Consider the following 15,841-nt stretch of genomic DNA (forward strand, 5'->3'; position numbering starts at 1 on the left):
ATGTCGAGAGCCACTGCCGAAGCGTCCGTATTTTACCATTTGGGAGTGAGAACAGGTTGTTAAAGTATTGGACAGATAAGAGACTTGTTCGTGCTGATCCTCTTGCCATGCTGCAGTGATGTAGACGTGTGTCAGTACACTGGGACTCCACCCAGCTGAGTGTGGTCAGACTTTTCCAGCCTGGCGTTAAGTCATTCTAGCATGTTATCCTGATGTTGGCATTGGATGACAAGTCAGAGAGTCACTAAAGTTATAAGGATACATCATCTGATAGCAATACATTTTGGGCCAATGCATCTGTTAGATATTGGTATATTTCACTGGATAAGTGAGAACTCTTGGTGGTGTCGCACACACACACACACACACACACACACACACATACACACATACACACATACACACTCAGGGGACCACCAACATCCTGAGGATTCATTCCCTGGACTATAAATGTCTACCAAATTTCTTTGTAACCCATACAATATCTATCCAGCTATTCCAGTCTGGACCAAAGTGGTGGACTGACCAATCAACTGACAGACGGATAGCGATTGCTATCTCTAGAGTTATTGCGCTAGGTGGCTAAAAAGACACGGGCAGACACAGATTGCACTACGTTTCACTGGGATTGTCTAGATATTGGGATATTTCACTGGATAAGTGAGAACTCTTGGTGGTGTCTCTCTCTCTCTCACACACACACACACACACACACACACACACACACACACACACACACACACACACACACACACACACACACACACACACACACACACACACACACACACACAATCAGGAGACCACCAACATCCTGAGGATTCATTCCCTGGACCATAAATGTCTACCAAATTTCTTTGTAACCCATACAATATCTATCCACCTATTCCAGTGTGGACCAAAGTGGTGGACTGACCAATCAACTGACAGACGGATAGCGATTGCTATCTCTACAGTTATTGCGCTAGGTGGCTAAAAAGACACGGGCAGACACAGATTGCACCAAGTTTCACTGGGATTGTCTTGACAAAAACTTCCACCGAGAGAATCGTTTCAAGGAATATATAATCACATAAGAATTCTACACACAGGGGCTTTAAACTCTTTGCTCATCGAAGAGAGTTAGGATAAGGAGAATGTGAGTTTATTTCATTATTATTGCTGCTCTCTGCTTCCAGTTAGCTTTAGTTGCGTACTCGGAATGTGGGAAGAGATGGAGACTAGAAGACTCCCATGTACAATAAGGACCGGTGTGCTGTGCATGCTCATGCATAACACCTTACAGAGCAGCAAGACAAGGCTCCTCTCAGATCTAATGACTGACTTTGAATCAAAGAGGGATGGGATGAAGTGGAGTCCGAGGTAGAACGGGCCGTGAGAGATTACAGGGATGATGGCCAGATGAAAAACAGGTCGCAGAGATGATCAAAGCGATAAATATGCATTGGTTATCAACCTTGATAATGGAAGAGTGGATTCTCTCTTTTCTTTCTCTTTAGAGGTTTTTTATTTTATTTTTTTTGCATGTGGACTCTGCATTACCTGCAGACTGTAACACCCCGGGATTCCACCAGGCGCGGATGTGCCGCGTTCCGGCTGCGCCGTTCCGTCGTATCGCCAACACCTACCACACCGGGAGGGTCTCGGAAGCTGAGCGTTTTGCCTGCCCGACTCGCAGATTTAGTTGTTTTGGTCATTTTTCCTAGATATTCTTTCATCTGTGTTTTAGTTGTTGGAATAGTGCAGTGATGTGATATATGATCGGGAGCCTTCACACTGTGTTTATTTTGAAATTGTACTGGATGCTCTATCTTTCCACTACCTGCCCGGCCTGTTGGAACGACCTGGCGCGTGTTTTTCGCGGAGCGGAGAGCCGCTTCTGGGACGCAGCTGGTGGAATCACAAGCCTTCTCATTTAATAGTTGCGCCTGGTGGAATCTCGGTGTTACTCTGTCTAAAGTTCTAAAAACATTCACAGCGAGTGAAACAATTTGACAAAAATAGAAGAGACCAGCATAGGAGAGGCCCTCTCTATATAATAGGCATGTCAGTAGACTTAAAAAATATAGATATACAATATCATGCTGCAAAATTTCCAGACACCATCGTGGTATATATGTAAGCTCCCAATACAAACACTTAATATCATTTTGTTTTTAAACAGGCACAGTAGTGATACCCTGGATAGGAATGCTAGAAACCACATAAAAGACAGATAGAAGCAGAGCTCTCTCTGAAGTGTAGGAAAGAAAAAAAATCATTTGCTATGAGGATCAAAAAAAGATGTTAACTGAAATCAAACATTTTCTTTTTTTTTTTTTTTTAAAATCAACTATTTGTGCATCATAAAAAAATATGAGAAAAAAAGAGTTAGGAGAGGAAAACAAGCGTCCCCGGCTTTATACAAAGTCAGTAGTACTGAGAGCGGACCTCCTCCCTGAGGGGTTCAAGGAACTCTGGAGTGACAGGGAGAGAGTGGGAGTGGCAGAGAGCAAAAGTCCAGCGCAGTAGTTTGAAGTAAGGCCTCCGTTTTTTTTTTTTTTTTTTTTTTTTTTTTTTGTTTTCTTTTGTGTGTTGGCGAAAGAAAAAACGAAAAGAAAAAAAGAGAAACATATACATTTGTAACGTAATTACATCTAGCTTGAATTTTCTTTTATATGTGCAAAATGTAAATCTTACAAATATGGGGAGAGTTCCCCCCCCCCCCGTAGATCACTGAAAAAGGATTGTGCTCGAGTTGGTTCGCCCACCCTCTCTCCGTCCGTTCAGCGATCCGTCCGTCACCGCCGGTTGGTCGACAGCCCAGCAGCCGACTACGAGGCCTGCTGTTGATTAGAGCGTGGGCTTCACGTCGAGTGGATGGTCCGCTTCAGTTTTTCTATCTCCATCTGCGAGGACACAATTACAAAACACACAGTATGGAGATTATAACGCTGAAAAAAGTAGACCGACCCTGGTGGAATTATGGCCGGGTACTACTTCGATACTTTTTAGGCACCGACCGAATTGCCTCTGAAGTATCGAAAAATGCCTCGTCATTCAATACCCGGTTTCAATACCTATAAGGAGTCAATCTCATCAGCGTCAGTGAGCCAATAGGCACGCAGCATGCTTCTACCGAGATCTAATGTTTGTGATTGGCTGTCTAACGTTAAAAACGTCATAGAGACACGCAGGCAAAACTCTACGTTACTCATGTAGTAGGAGCTGCAAAATTAATAAAAAGATTTGTGCAGTTAATGTGTAATGTTGTAATTTCTTTTTGTTTTATAAATTGGTATAGAAAGAAAGTATACTGGTACTGGTTTTGAAAATGTTTAAAGGATACCCAGCCCTTAAGGTGGAATAAGGGCTTCCATTATTTATCTGCTCGAGTAGGATGAGCCCATGATTAAGCCAACATCTCAGATCTTTTGATCTTTGCAGTAACTTTCTGCACGTTTAGCCCTCCCCTTCCCCCCAATCAGATTGGAACTGGGCTGTGTGCAATAGCTGCACTGTTTTAGTTATGCTGCTCTCTTGTGTATGCATTTTCATTTGAATTTTAATTCATGGAATTTCTGTGCTGTGTATGAAAATGTGTCGGTTCATGTGTGAGCTGCTGAATATTGAAATTGAAATTTCCCTGCAGTGATGAATAAAGTATCTATCTATCTATCTATCTATCTATCTATCTATCTATCTATCTATAGTATCATCCCTGCTGGGAAACACGATGGTGTAGGTCTCCCGCTGTGGAAGGGAATTTTTTGCTGCGTGGATTAGGAGAACTGGAATGGTAATGAAGCCACATGCTGGAGGAGAACGTGAGCTGATCAGCAATTGACCGTTTACATTAAAAAAAGAAACTTAAGATTAAACGGCATGAATACATCTGGAGCCTAGTTACTAGCTCGTCTAGCAGGGGAGTTGATGAGAAGATCATTGCGACTCATGTCTTTACGGTAAACTTGGGCAAACAGTTAGCTTAGCTTAGCATGAAGGCTGGAAACAAGGAGAAAGGTTAGCCTGGCTCTGTCTAAAGGTAAAAGAAAATCCAGATTAAACAAACAGTCAGCTTCAGAGGCCCTGGTAGGTGTATTTTATTTAATTTTTTTTTACTTTTGAACAATGCCCGTCTAGATGCCTTCCTTCGTTTCTGTTTTTTTATGCGAAGTTAACCACCATTTCTTGTAGCTTCATATTCAACAGACAAAATGTCTAACTATTCTTTATCCTCTACAGATTATGGACAGAAGAAGAAAAGCTCTCTCTCCAGTTTATCACATCAAGACAAAGTTCGGCCAAGTCTAAACCAAGATAAACTGTAGTTAACTTGCACTGGGTTCAAGGATCCAAATCTCTCACTATACTGACTGATGCTAGATATTGACACGAAAGACAGTTGTATGCAGACTTAATGTACACGTCAAGCCAACGGAAGAAGACTGTCTATGGAAGGTAGAGAGAGAACTCAATAAATCAATCATTCAAATCATCTTCTTGTTCTTTGGAACTTTAATTAGGTGCCGAGCAGCAAAGCTGCGGGGACCCTTTTTTTTTTTTTTTTTTTTTTTTTTTTTTTAAAACCGGTATTTTTTTTCTTCTTCCTAAGAAATCCATGTTCCCAATCTCCTCCTACAATTTTGTTTCAACGGACACCAAATTTGGGGAACGCTCTGAAGGAACGAACGCTGCTGGGAAGCATCTTCGCTGCAGGACTCCCCTCCTGATCACACCTTTGTTTTTTTTTTTGTTTTTTATGAACTAAGAATTTTTTCAACAATTATATTTTTTTAATTCTCGTTTTTGCTGAGAACTTTTACATTTTTTTTTAGTTTTCTTTGTTTTTCTCTCATACTGATGTTGATGTTCAGTTCTTGAGTTGACTTGAGACTGTCCTCCACAAATTTACCATTCAGATAATTAATATATTGAAAATTGAGACCACAGTGCATTAAAACGTTTACTGCATACAGTGGTGGAAACAAATACTGCAATTTCTTAAAAACTAAATCTTTGTTTATGGAAGAACATTCACAACATTTTGAGGTCACTGTAGATTTAGTGTGCAAAATTTCTGAATTTTATCTCAAAAAAGGAATTAAAAAAAAAAAAAAAAAAAAGTTGAATTGTGTCCTCATGGATGCCATGGCAGTCAATGCAAAATAGAGCATCTTTAAATATCAGTTTGTCAGTTATTGATCTTTGTGAAAATTAATTACAGGGCATATCTATGTTGTCTTAACGAAGTACACAAATTCTCAGAATTTTCTAATGATAAATTATTTTTTGTCAGTATATGAAAATCCTGCATTTTTATGCAGTCCTGTACATTTTCTATTCAATGTTGTGAAGTGGAAGTGACATCACCTGGCCAATAGCTCACTGAGATCAGCACTTGCCTTCAGACCCAAAGGTTGGGAGTTCAAGCCTCGCTTGATTCAAGTTGGCCATCTTTTAAACTTAGTCAGCCATTGTGCTGTGCACACCTTCCCTGCAAATTCTAGATATGTATCAGCATCAACACACCTGTCTGAAATGATCAGCTCATTAGTTTGTGTCCTAGCTTAACATGCCACTGTGAACTCTGGCACTATGCTTTGCGGATTGGGGACACAGGTTTCTTAGAGGAGCTGTAGCTCAACAAGGTTGATACTGGTCTTCAGATTGAGAGGTTAGGAGTTAAAATCCCCAACGCACCACTCACCAACCCACTGTAATTTCCCATTTTTGGGATCGATCGATCGATCGATCGTTCTCAGCAATCTATCTATCTATCTATCTATCTATCTCACTTAAACAGTAGCCCTGTTCTATGGGCTTACTCAACGGATGAGCAAGAATGTCTCCGTTTGGCATTTCTGCTGTTATATTGTTTATTTGCCTTTTTCTCCTCTTTTCCATCCACCGCCTTTTTCTTTTCCTGCTCAACATGCTCGGCCCCGACCATCAGCTATAATTACTACTTAATTATTACTTGTACTACAACCACTGATACTACAAAAATATTGAAATTTTAGCCAAGATCAAAGTGTCAAAGTCTTGAGCGATAATAATGATGGCAATCTCTAAAAAAAAACATTCATTATCCTTTGCTTTCCCTGGTTTGCATATATCTTTCTACAGATCTGTGGAAGTAGAAGTTGACAGTAGGGGGTAAAATAAATCTGCATTTATGTTTCTGTGGGTGTGTGGACCGTGAACGCCTGGGGCTCTCAGCAGGGATTCACTCTTCCTGTGATGTAATTTATATTAGTGCCATGCTGAGAGGGGCTGGGCCGTGTACTCCTCGGTTCCACCAGAAGAATGTAATTGTCAGACCCCTGATGCTGGGTGACAGCAGAGGTCAAGGAAGCTGAATGTGTTCACTGCAGCGAGGGAGATTCTCGAGTGACCACTCAGGTGAGCACGATGGCAGCTATGTGACTAACAGAAGTAGCTGACCTGGCTTAAAGAAAAACAATGGCTGGAGGTTTATCTCCATTTCCATTTTTTTCAACAGCTGTAAACACTTTAAAATGGTTATTTTAGGTGTAAAATTATTACTGAAAATAACAGTTTTACTACAACAAAACTGTCTTCAGGTATGTCGTTTCACTACTGGTACACTACATGGGTAGATCCGAACTCCAATTTATTTTTCAATCAAGACATGCAATTGTTGTTTCATAACACGCGCACGCGTGCCAAAGACAGAAAAAATAGTGGACGCAGCATCAGTGAAGTTGTCACCCATTGGTTTGTGGACTGCTGGGGAGGATGAAGCACCCAAGCCATTGTTGTTCATGGCTGCAATTGTGCTGCGCTAAGCTTAATGCTAAAGAGGGAAAGTTGCAGATTTTTAACCCTTCTGAAGCGAGTCATCCAGTGGAGATCTCCCGGCGGGTAAACACTGATATCCGGGTACTAAACCCTGATTTTTAGGCGACCAAAATGTTCCAATAGAGAGCCAAAGTCACGCCCTTCTACTTCTGGCCAATGGGACCTATCTTTCTAAAAAATATGAACGAGGGTCAATGGAGAGATAATAATTATTTTTTTATCCCGTTTGAATTGAGCCATGGATTACAAATATGATGTTCGTCAATTTAGAAGATACTTTTTCAACCGAAGAAAGTCTCAGTTTATTTTTAAACTGTTGAAATATAAGACTGTGAAAATACATAATTAGAAAGACTACACACTTTAATGTCGCATGGATGACGTCTCGCTGAAGCTACGATGTCTCTGTGTATCGTACCGGGGATGTAACGTTACTCAAATGAGCAGCAGATGTTGCTTGTTCTTTTGCTTATCTGCTGAAAACACTTCACTGGATAAAACACATCAGTTTAGAGACATTACATGTGTTGTGGAACAGAGCTAAGCTAGCTAGCTAGCGAGCAAGTTGAGCATCAAGCTAGCTGTCATAAATAGTGTGAGATGAGAGATGTAGTTCACTGAGCGGTTTCACACAAAACTAAGTGGTCATATGACAAACCTACGGCTAATTCGAGACTTTCTTCGGTTGAAAAATTATCTTTTAAATTGACAAACATCATATTTGTAAACCATGGCTCAATTCAACATGGATCAAAAAATAATTATTATCTCTCGTTCATATTTTTTCCGAATTAAGGTCCCATGAGGTCCACCGGAAGGGGCGTGACTTCGGCTATCTATTCACTGAGATGAAGTTAAAAACACACAGTGAGTGGGACAAAGTTTGAGATGAAAACACAGACCACACCCAAAAACAAATTCACGGCTTTTTTTTAATGTTCACGGGGACCTGACAGGTCGGCATGTAGCCACGCCCTAAAGCATCCCTTGATTTAACGACAATTTTAAAATAAATGGGACCATAATTCACAAAATGAACATCATGCTGTACGGACGAAGACTTGAAAGTAGCGATTGAGATCATAAACTCAATATGAAAATATTAACTGAGGTAATAAATCAAGTGAGAAGGAGGGTCATCTTCCCATAGACTTTTATAGAAACTGACTTTTTGCAACCAGTGGAGTTGCCCCCTGCTAGAAATTAGATATAATTGCATTGTGTTAAATGTGTGCTTGCTCTGGTCTGCATCAATATTTGGCCAAACAGATGAGCGTAATGAATGTAGACAGCCCAGCATGTTTTGCTGTGTGGATCAATGTTACCTGCAGAGCAACACGCTTCAGTCTTTCCTCATCCAGCTCTCCTCGTAGCTCCGATATCTCTTTCCTGGAAACACGCACACACACATTAGCATGTTTAGTTCTGCGGCATATATGAAAGGTTCATGCTTTTGATCTAACTACCATGAGTTCTTTGGAGATTAAAAAATAGGTTCAAGTCATAACATAAATGTTTTCATTTTAAATTAAAATAAAGTTCCATTAACAAAACCCAACGTCAGCGCAAGTCTAAGCATCATCATGAAGCACTCCATCTAAAATCACTGACTTTATGGTTAATGACCCACATTACATACGCGTTTCTAATGAGCCAAATAGCGGGTTTTCATTCTTTAAAAACAGCCAGAAGCGTAATATGTAAAGTGACAGTCCGACCTGTGTGCACATAACAATATGATATATAATGAATAGTATTAAGTAATCAACTTCACATATAGGGAACTGATGGTTGGAAAATTGCTGTAGGTAAAGTAAATGCTGGACAGAATTTTAAACTATTAGTAATTCAGCGTGACTGGAGTGTTGATGGAAGTGTATCAGAAGATTTCTACAAGCATGGATCCTTGAGTGACACAATTTTCCATTTATGCTTCTCAAGCTGTCGTATCCAGACCGTGTTCTTATCCCCATTGAGGTTTCTTACATTTGCTGGGCCTTGAGCAGCTCCACAGACAGCAGCAGATCCTTCATCTGGCTCTTCAGCTCGTCCAGCTCCGAGTTCGGCTCTTCGGGCTCCAGCCGGGCCCTGCTGCCCTGCGACGCGCTGTCTGAGCTTGGGGCTGCTGCAGGGCTCGGCTTGGCCTCAGAGCTGGCCGTGGCGGGCCTAGGGAGCGACGGTGACTGGGATAACGTGTTTGTGGAAGGCTGTGAAGAAAAAAATAAAATAGGGAGAAAAATGAATCGATTCACAAGGTCCTGACTCAATTTGTTTTCCAATTGATTCAATTAGGGATATTTCAGTTACAATAACAATTTACATTGAGATTTGACCCCAAAGCAGTTGCATTCAGTGTTTAATATGTGTGCAACTGTACTAAAAAAATGAGAATGTGAAAATTGTTAATTTCCCCTTGCGTGGTGCAGAGATGGTATATACCTAAAGCCATTCACCCGTTCAATGCCCTGGGTATCGAGTTTGCATTTGTCAAGATTCATGAGGCTGTGATTGTTGGCCTTTTTCTACAGCGACACAAGTTTTCCAAAAATGGTCGCACTACAATGAAATGGCTAGTATGGGGACTAACATCACACATGAAAAAAATAGGCTGAATCAACGAGAGTCTCAGCTTTTAATGCTTACCCAATTTATGCAATTCAAAGACTGTTGAGGGACTCCCAATATGCAGTCATTGTTGAATAGACCATTTTAGAACAGGCGGAAATAAGAAATGTATACTGCGTGCAAAAAGATGCATGATTGTAGCCAAACACTACATGGGATTAGCACGTCTGTAAAGGGGAGACTCGTACTCGTACTCGAGTTTTGTGTTTTTCTTTCTGAATCGCAACAACACTAATTTGTTGAAAAAACAAAAATAAAAGCATAAACGTGAATCCTGTCCAATCTCTTGCAGTCCTAATCTCACATGAAGAAATGTGTGACTTTGTACTGTTAACATGTATGAATTCCATACAGAAAAAGTGCATCCTTGTGCATTTTCAATCAGTCATCAAAAATGTAGCCATAGTGTACATCAGAAAATACCTAAAGAGAACAATGGTATATTGACAACACCACTAAGCGTTTTGACAAAACTAAGCATCTTCTTCGTGAACAATGACACAAGGACTTGACATTCTGACATGTTCATTGACATAAAGGTTTACTTTTGAGGAATGGACTAGATATTTTGAGCAAGTTACAGGCTTTTGCAGGTCATCCATTGTGTGGTGCTGTTTGTAATAATAGTTTTGAGTAATCGACTTACTGGTTTGCAAATGTTAAGAATGATTCGAGAAATGTACCAAAGCGACTCAGAAAAATGTCAGCAGAATGAAAGCCTTACAAACTTTGCAAACTGAGCATATAGGCTACTGTACAACAATAAAATAAAACAGACAGCGTTGCTATTAGGGTTGGGCAATATGTCAATTCATCTTTTTCCATCATTTCCATCATTTTCCAACTGGCACTGTCAATTGACGATATATTCTGCATTTTATCCATTCATACCTTCAAACTCTTAAGAGGTGAAAAAGGTGACAAACACCTGAACCCTCTAGGAGGGTCTGGGGGCATGCTCCCCCGGGACAAGATTTCTTTGAAATATCAACTTTAAAATGTAGCACTCTGGTGTACTCTGAGAAGCCAATTAAGGAGCAGGACAATATTTACTTAAGCAAAAACATTTCTTATTCAGTGTTTATTCCAGTGTTTCCACTCCTAAGTCACTTTTTTTTTTAAACGATTTTATCAGGAATTGTTTTTAACAGAATGAGCTGCAAACATGACTGAATTGTTTGCTATAAACTGTGCAAAACAACAGATGCGTACCCTTATCAAAAGTGCCACTGAAGTATTAATGTATCTTAAATAACAATGAATTAAAAAATTCCAGATTGAGGAACGGCTTGATTATTGGCTATATGGTCAAATTTAAATGATTTATTTAAAATGTAATAACAATAACGACAACTTGTTTCACCAATCAACTGCTGTTAAGGGGAGACACCCCAACTGAATAAGGACATACATTAAGTGATATCACCATAAAACTTCCCCAGTTGACATTAAGACAAATATATTTTGTATAACAAGTTTTCTGAAATTATGTTTAAATATGAAAATTATGCCTTATCTTGCTAAATATGTGCTAATTTGCATACATTTCCAGATAAAAAAAAAAAGTTCAGGTGTTCTGATTTGACAAAGCAGGCAAGAAAGTTGGTGAAGACTTGCAGTTAATTGTCGTGCAGTTTATGGATGAGTGTATGGCTGCTCTGTGAAGAAAATAACATGAAGTTGGGGTTTAATTAACATGACTTTATTTAATTTTCCGGAGCCAGCCATTACAGGCTTTGTAGCCGTTTTTATCATCATAATCCAATTCTCGTAATTTATAAATGGACATCAACATTGCACATAGTTCTGATGCAACCTAGGGTCTTTTTGTGAATGTACCCGAGTCAAACTTTCGTTTAAAAGCATATTTAGGATGGAAGCGTCACTTTTAAGATTTACCGTAGTCTCATTTTTCGGTCAAATGTCCTTTTGAATGGGAGTCCTAGGGGCACTTTTATGCTAGCCTCAAAATAGCTATTTTTAAAACACTAAGAAGGCTCGACACAACATGAAACTTTGCTAGAAGTATCACCAGGGGCTCTACACCTTAACAAAAGCATTGAGAACATTGTTTGTGTACACAGAGTTTACTAAAAAGAAAGGTTTTGAGCAACTCACGTTAGCAGTTGTTGTTTACGCTATCCGCCATTTTCCCAGTCCAAAATAGGCGATCTCCGAATGCGAATGAACGGACTCCATAGGAGGAAATGTCATTCTTATATGAGGCTCCTTTTTCAACTACAAGGTCAATATTGTGTTTTACTAACGACAAAAAAACCAATTATCCGTGCATTTATATGGAACTAAGCTTTCCATCTTTACTCTCCTCCCTCGGCTATTTTTGACTGGCTCGATAGATGGCAACCGGAAGAACAACAGCTAGAGTGAGTTGCTCAAAACCTTTCTTTTTAGTAAACTCTGTGTACACAAACAATGTTGTCAATGCTTTCGTTCATGTGTAGAGCCCCTGTGATACTTCGAGCAAAGTTTCATGTTGTGACAAGTCTTCTTAGTGTTTTAAAAATAGCTATTTTGAGGCTAGCATAAAAGTGCCCCTAGGACTCCCATTCAAAAGGCCATTTGACCGAAAAACGAAAATACGGTAAATCTTAAAAGTGACGCTTCCGTCCTAATTATGCTTTTAAACGAAAGTTTGACTCGGGTACATTCACAAAAAGACCCTAAGTTGCATTTTGGCAAGAATTACCCTTTAAGGGTTAGGTTTGGCTGTTTTCAAGTCTTTTAATACACTCACACGCCATACATACATTGAAAGAGTTAGGGCTTGCTTTAATAATTCCTCCTATTCATACCGGCCATGAAGCAATCTCTTCCTAGCAATACTAAATTGTGAGACAAGGACAAAAAACACATGCTTGTTCTGTGCATAATTCCAAAGATCTGCCAAAGCGTTTATTAGCACTAGCCAAATTGAGTGTGTATCTTCCAAAGTTACTGTTTATAGTACAAAATCCTCTCTCTTTGGGCAGGGTTTTTCTTGCTGGGCCATGGTGAAGGGATACATTTTAACAGTGACTAAAACAAAACACTGGCAAGAAAACTGCACATAGAGGGAAGAAGATACTCATTTTATATTTGGCTAACTCTGGGTGTTGGAGCTTCATATTAGCTTCAGCTGGACTGTGGGTTTTGTTCCCAATCTGTTATATTGAAGTTGCACTATAAAGGGATCTCTTCAAAGCCAGAATGGAGAGGATGAATGCTTACAGTGACCAGTAACTCTGTCAACATATGTGACTGTTGTTTTAAAACATTTACTTTATGAATCACGCAATACACCTTTATGGAAGCATCTGCAATTGTTATGTTTCTTTACTTATGTATTTCCTCTAAGTTGTCATCCGTCTGTATTAACAGTATTTCATTGTAACTGTCCATATTATTATCTTAACAGAAAGCTGTCCTGGTAGGAGACCCCACGGTGAACCAGAGAAGGGCACACAGTGTAATTTCACCACAAGTCTGAGATGCATGATTGAGAGTGCTCCAAGCTAGGTTTCACTCTGACTGCTCTGTCTGTCTTTCTCTGTGTGTGTGTGTTTACAACAGGGTGGTCTGATGATATGTACCCCCTGCTGAACAGCCAGAGGTCTAATTATTCTTGTTTGACAGTGACTAATCGAGACTAGATAGCATCTAAGGCAAGTAATGAAATGCTGAACAGGAAGACTAAACAGCAGATGGTGGTCCTCCCGTTTCTTTGTCTGCCTGTCTGTCTGTCTGTTTGCCTGCCTCCCTCCCTCCCTCCTTCCTTCTCTCCCTCCCTCCTTCCTTCTCTCCATGTTTACTTCCGTCACAAACACACACTGCAGATAACTCTTTCACTGGAAGGTGCCAATTAACTGGCTTGTCTGTCTTTAATGTTGTTGATATATTTTCTCTGTACGTTGCTCAAACTCCACAGTGCTCTAGGCCTGCAACCAACATTTACTTTAATAATAGATTATTGTGACTTATCAATTAGTGGCTAGGTCTATAGAACGTCGGAAAATACTGTAATGAGAAAAGCCATTGTAACTGTCCATATTATTCTCCTAACACCTATTGCAAGCGAAGCTGTCCTGGTTGCAGATCCCACTGTGCTCCTTCACACTCATTTTTTCTTTCCAATATGGTGAAGCTAGGAATACAGTAGTTTTTTTATCTTCACTTTATTTTGCTCTCTTGTGTTCTCTTTTGTTTGAATGCTGCCTTGCATCCTTTCTGGTCCCTGCTGAGTTGTTAGATCAATACAGGTATGGCTTTATCATTTCTGTAATGTAATCATTTTTGTTTACCATTCTACCCGGTTAGGTCCAGTTTTCAGGTTAAATGGCTGCAACCTATATATTTATTTTATTCTGTCATTTTGATGCTTGTATCCCAAGTTTAATGCATTTCTAACAAAGGGTTAATGGTGAGGATTTAATTCCACTGCTGTAGAGTAATAAGGATTATGTGGCTTGTTATGCAATAGGAATCTAGCCATTTTGTTTTTATTTTATTATTTGTAATTTATTAATTACAATTGTACTATTATTTGATTTTACTTTTTTATTCTGGTTTATTTTTTATGTATTTATCTCCATTATTACCATCTCTGACGCAATGTAAATACTTTTATCAATTATTATGGTTTATTGACTTACATAACCTGTTAGCCTAGGTTGTCCTGATTTTAGGGATATGAAGCATTTGAAGATACTCCGAGAAATGACATCACAATAAGCAAATGTACCAATGTAGGCACTCTGGGACCATTTCTATTGCAGAGTTCAAAGGGTTAAACACAGTGCAGTGTTTCGTGATGTTGAAAATAAGTGATCAGTGTTTGAGCCAGGGTTTTCTAAAAAATATTAAAATGATATAAGAATTGATATTAGACATATTATATGTAACGTAACTGTTGAGTACACTAAACAAATGAGGGATACGAGGGACGAGTGGGTGTGGGAAGTTATAGTGAGTTTTTCATTTGGAGAATATTATGCCATTTGCACTGTAAATCTCATGGAATTGCTGAATGATGGTGCTTTCAGTTACCTTTCTGGCTTCTGTTAGTTTTGGTTTGGCAGCATCCTCTTCATCAACCTTGAAGGATTTCTCCACGTTCACTTCCTTGTTGGGCTGCAAGGGAGGAGTTTCATTTATCGTTTGATTTACATTTCATTTGACTTTCCGTTTACAGTTTCCTGAAAAACGTAAGTAAGTCAAGTTTCTTTATATAGCACTTATCACAGACAGAGTCACAAAGTGCTTCACAGGCCAACTAAATAAATATATTATAACAAATTGATAATCATAAAAAGCTAAAATAAATCACAGTAAATCACAGTAAAACACAAAAGCATAAACTACAAAAGGAATACAGTCAACAATGTGGTTAAACGAACGCCTGACTAAAAAGATGTGGCTTTAGCTGCTTTTTAAAAAGAAATGTCAGCAGAGGTAGCCACTCTTAAAACGTGAGGCAAAGCGTTCCACAGTCTAGGAGCAACAGTTTCAAAAGCTCTTATCACCTTTAGTTTTCAGCTTAGTACGGGGAACAGACGTGATTATATTCTACCAACTTGCAGGGAAGTGCCTTTCCCCAATGACGCCTGACAGTTATTCTCACACAGTCATTCAGACAAGTGACGCCTTGACACAAGTGACTGAAGGCTGAGTAAGGCAGGCGGTGAGACCCCTGTGGGAGGAGGGCTGCTTGTGTGTATGTGTGTGTGTCTGTCTGTCTGTGTGTGTGTGTGTGTGTGTGTGTGTGTGTGTGCGTGCGTGTGTGTGAATGAGAGTGCGCGTGACGGAGGGTAAGTGAGTGAAGGGGTGTGACAGGTTACAGAGAGCTGAGGGAGCTCAGAGTCAAAGGATATCCAGTGAGTGGCACATCAATATTAAAAGAAAGTGAGAAAAGAAAAGTAAAACTCAACTGACATTAAAAAAAAAAAATAAAAAATAAAAAAAAAGGAACTTAAGCATAAACAATATGGATTTGTAGTAACCTAGTTTTAGCTGGGAAGCCAGACAGTTTTGAATGGTAGTCTGATTAATGTTCACAACCTGTAGCTCTAATCTAAAAACATCAGCATGAACAACAATCAGCAGCATACAATATGTTATGATGATTAAATGTATCCTAAAGTAATAGGTGTAGCCTCCTGGAAGCTGGCTGTGAAATATTAGAGATCAATATGCACAACTATTTGGTTTATTAGCTTTAAATTTGCATCGATATGAATACAACTTTGATCCAGAGATTCTTCTGAACTGTGATTACTACGCAGCTACATCATTTGTTGAACATCAAAAAGACACAATGCACTCACAGTTGTAGAGTGGTGTCTAACCCTCACCAAAATATAAAGCATAGACGCCAGCATAGAGGACAGACACCAGCCAAAAAGGTAATTTTAGACGT

General features: G+C 39.4%; 1 protein-coding gene and 1 long non-coding RNA gene across 5 annotated transcripts in view; one reads left to right on the plus strand and one right to left on the minus strand.

Moving 5' to 3' along the window:
- Positions 1 to 493: 493 nt before the first annotated feature.
- Positions 494 to 1,397, plus strand: LOC118495797. Its single transcript, XR_004898234.1, has 2 exons — positions 494 to 578; positions 969 to 1,397. It is a non-coding gene; the product is annotated as an uncharacterized LOC118495797 (long non-coding RNA).
- A 117-nt stretch (positions 1,398 to 1,514) lies between these two features.
- The window catches only part of LOC116049938 (CD2-associated protein), a 97,263-nt gene continuing 82,936 nt past the window's right edge, over positions 1,515 to 15,841 (minus strand). For all 4 annotated transcript variants that reach the window (XM_036004940.1, XM_036004941.1, XM_031299983.2 and 1 more), the window contains 4 exons: positions 14,473 to 14,556; positions 8,791 to 9,011; positions 8,130 to 8,193; positions 1,515 to 2,888 (listed from right to left, as the gene is read on the minus strand). In XM_036004940.1, coding sequence (XP_035860833.1) covers positions 2,847 to 2,888; positions 8,130 to 8,193; positions 8,791 to 9,011; positions 14,473 to 14,556 — 411 coding nt within the window. In that variant the 3' untranslated portion in view covers positions 1,515 to 2,846. The remainder of the gene's footprint in view (positions 2,889 to 8,129; positions 8,194 to 8,790; positions 9,012 to 14,472; positions 14,557 to 15,841) is intronic.

The sequence above is a fragment of the Sander lucioperca genome, chromosome 9, assembly GCF_008315115.2.
Source record: "Sander lucioperca isolate FBNREF2018 chromosome 9, SLUC_FBN_1.2, whole genome shotgun sequence".
Taxonomy (NCBI): domain Eukaryota; kingdom Metazoa; phylum Chordata; class Actinopteri; order Perciformes; family Percidae; genus Sander; species Sander lucioperca.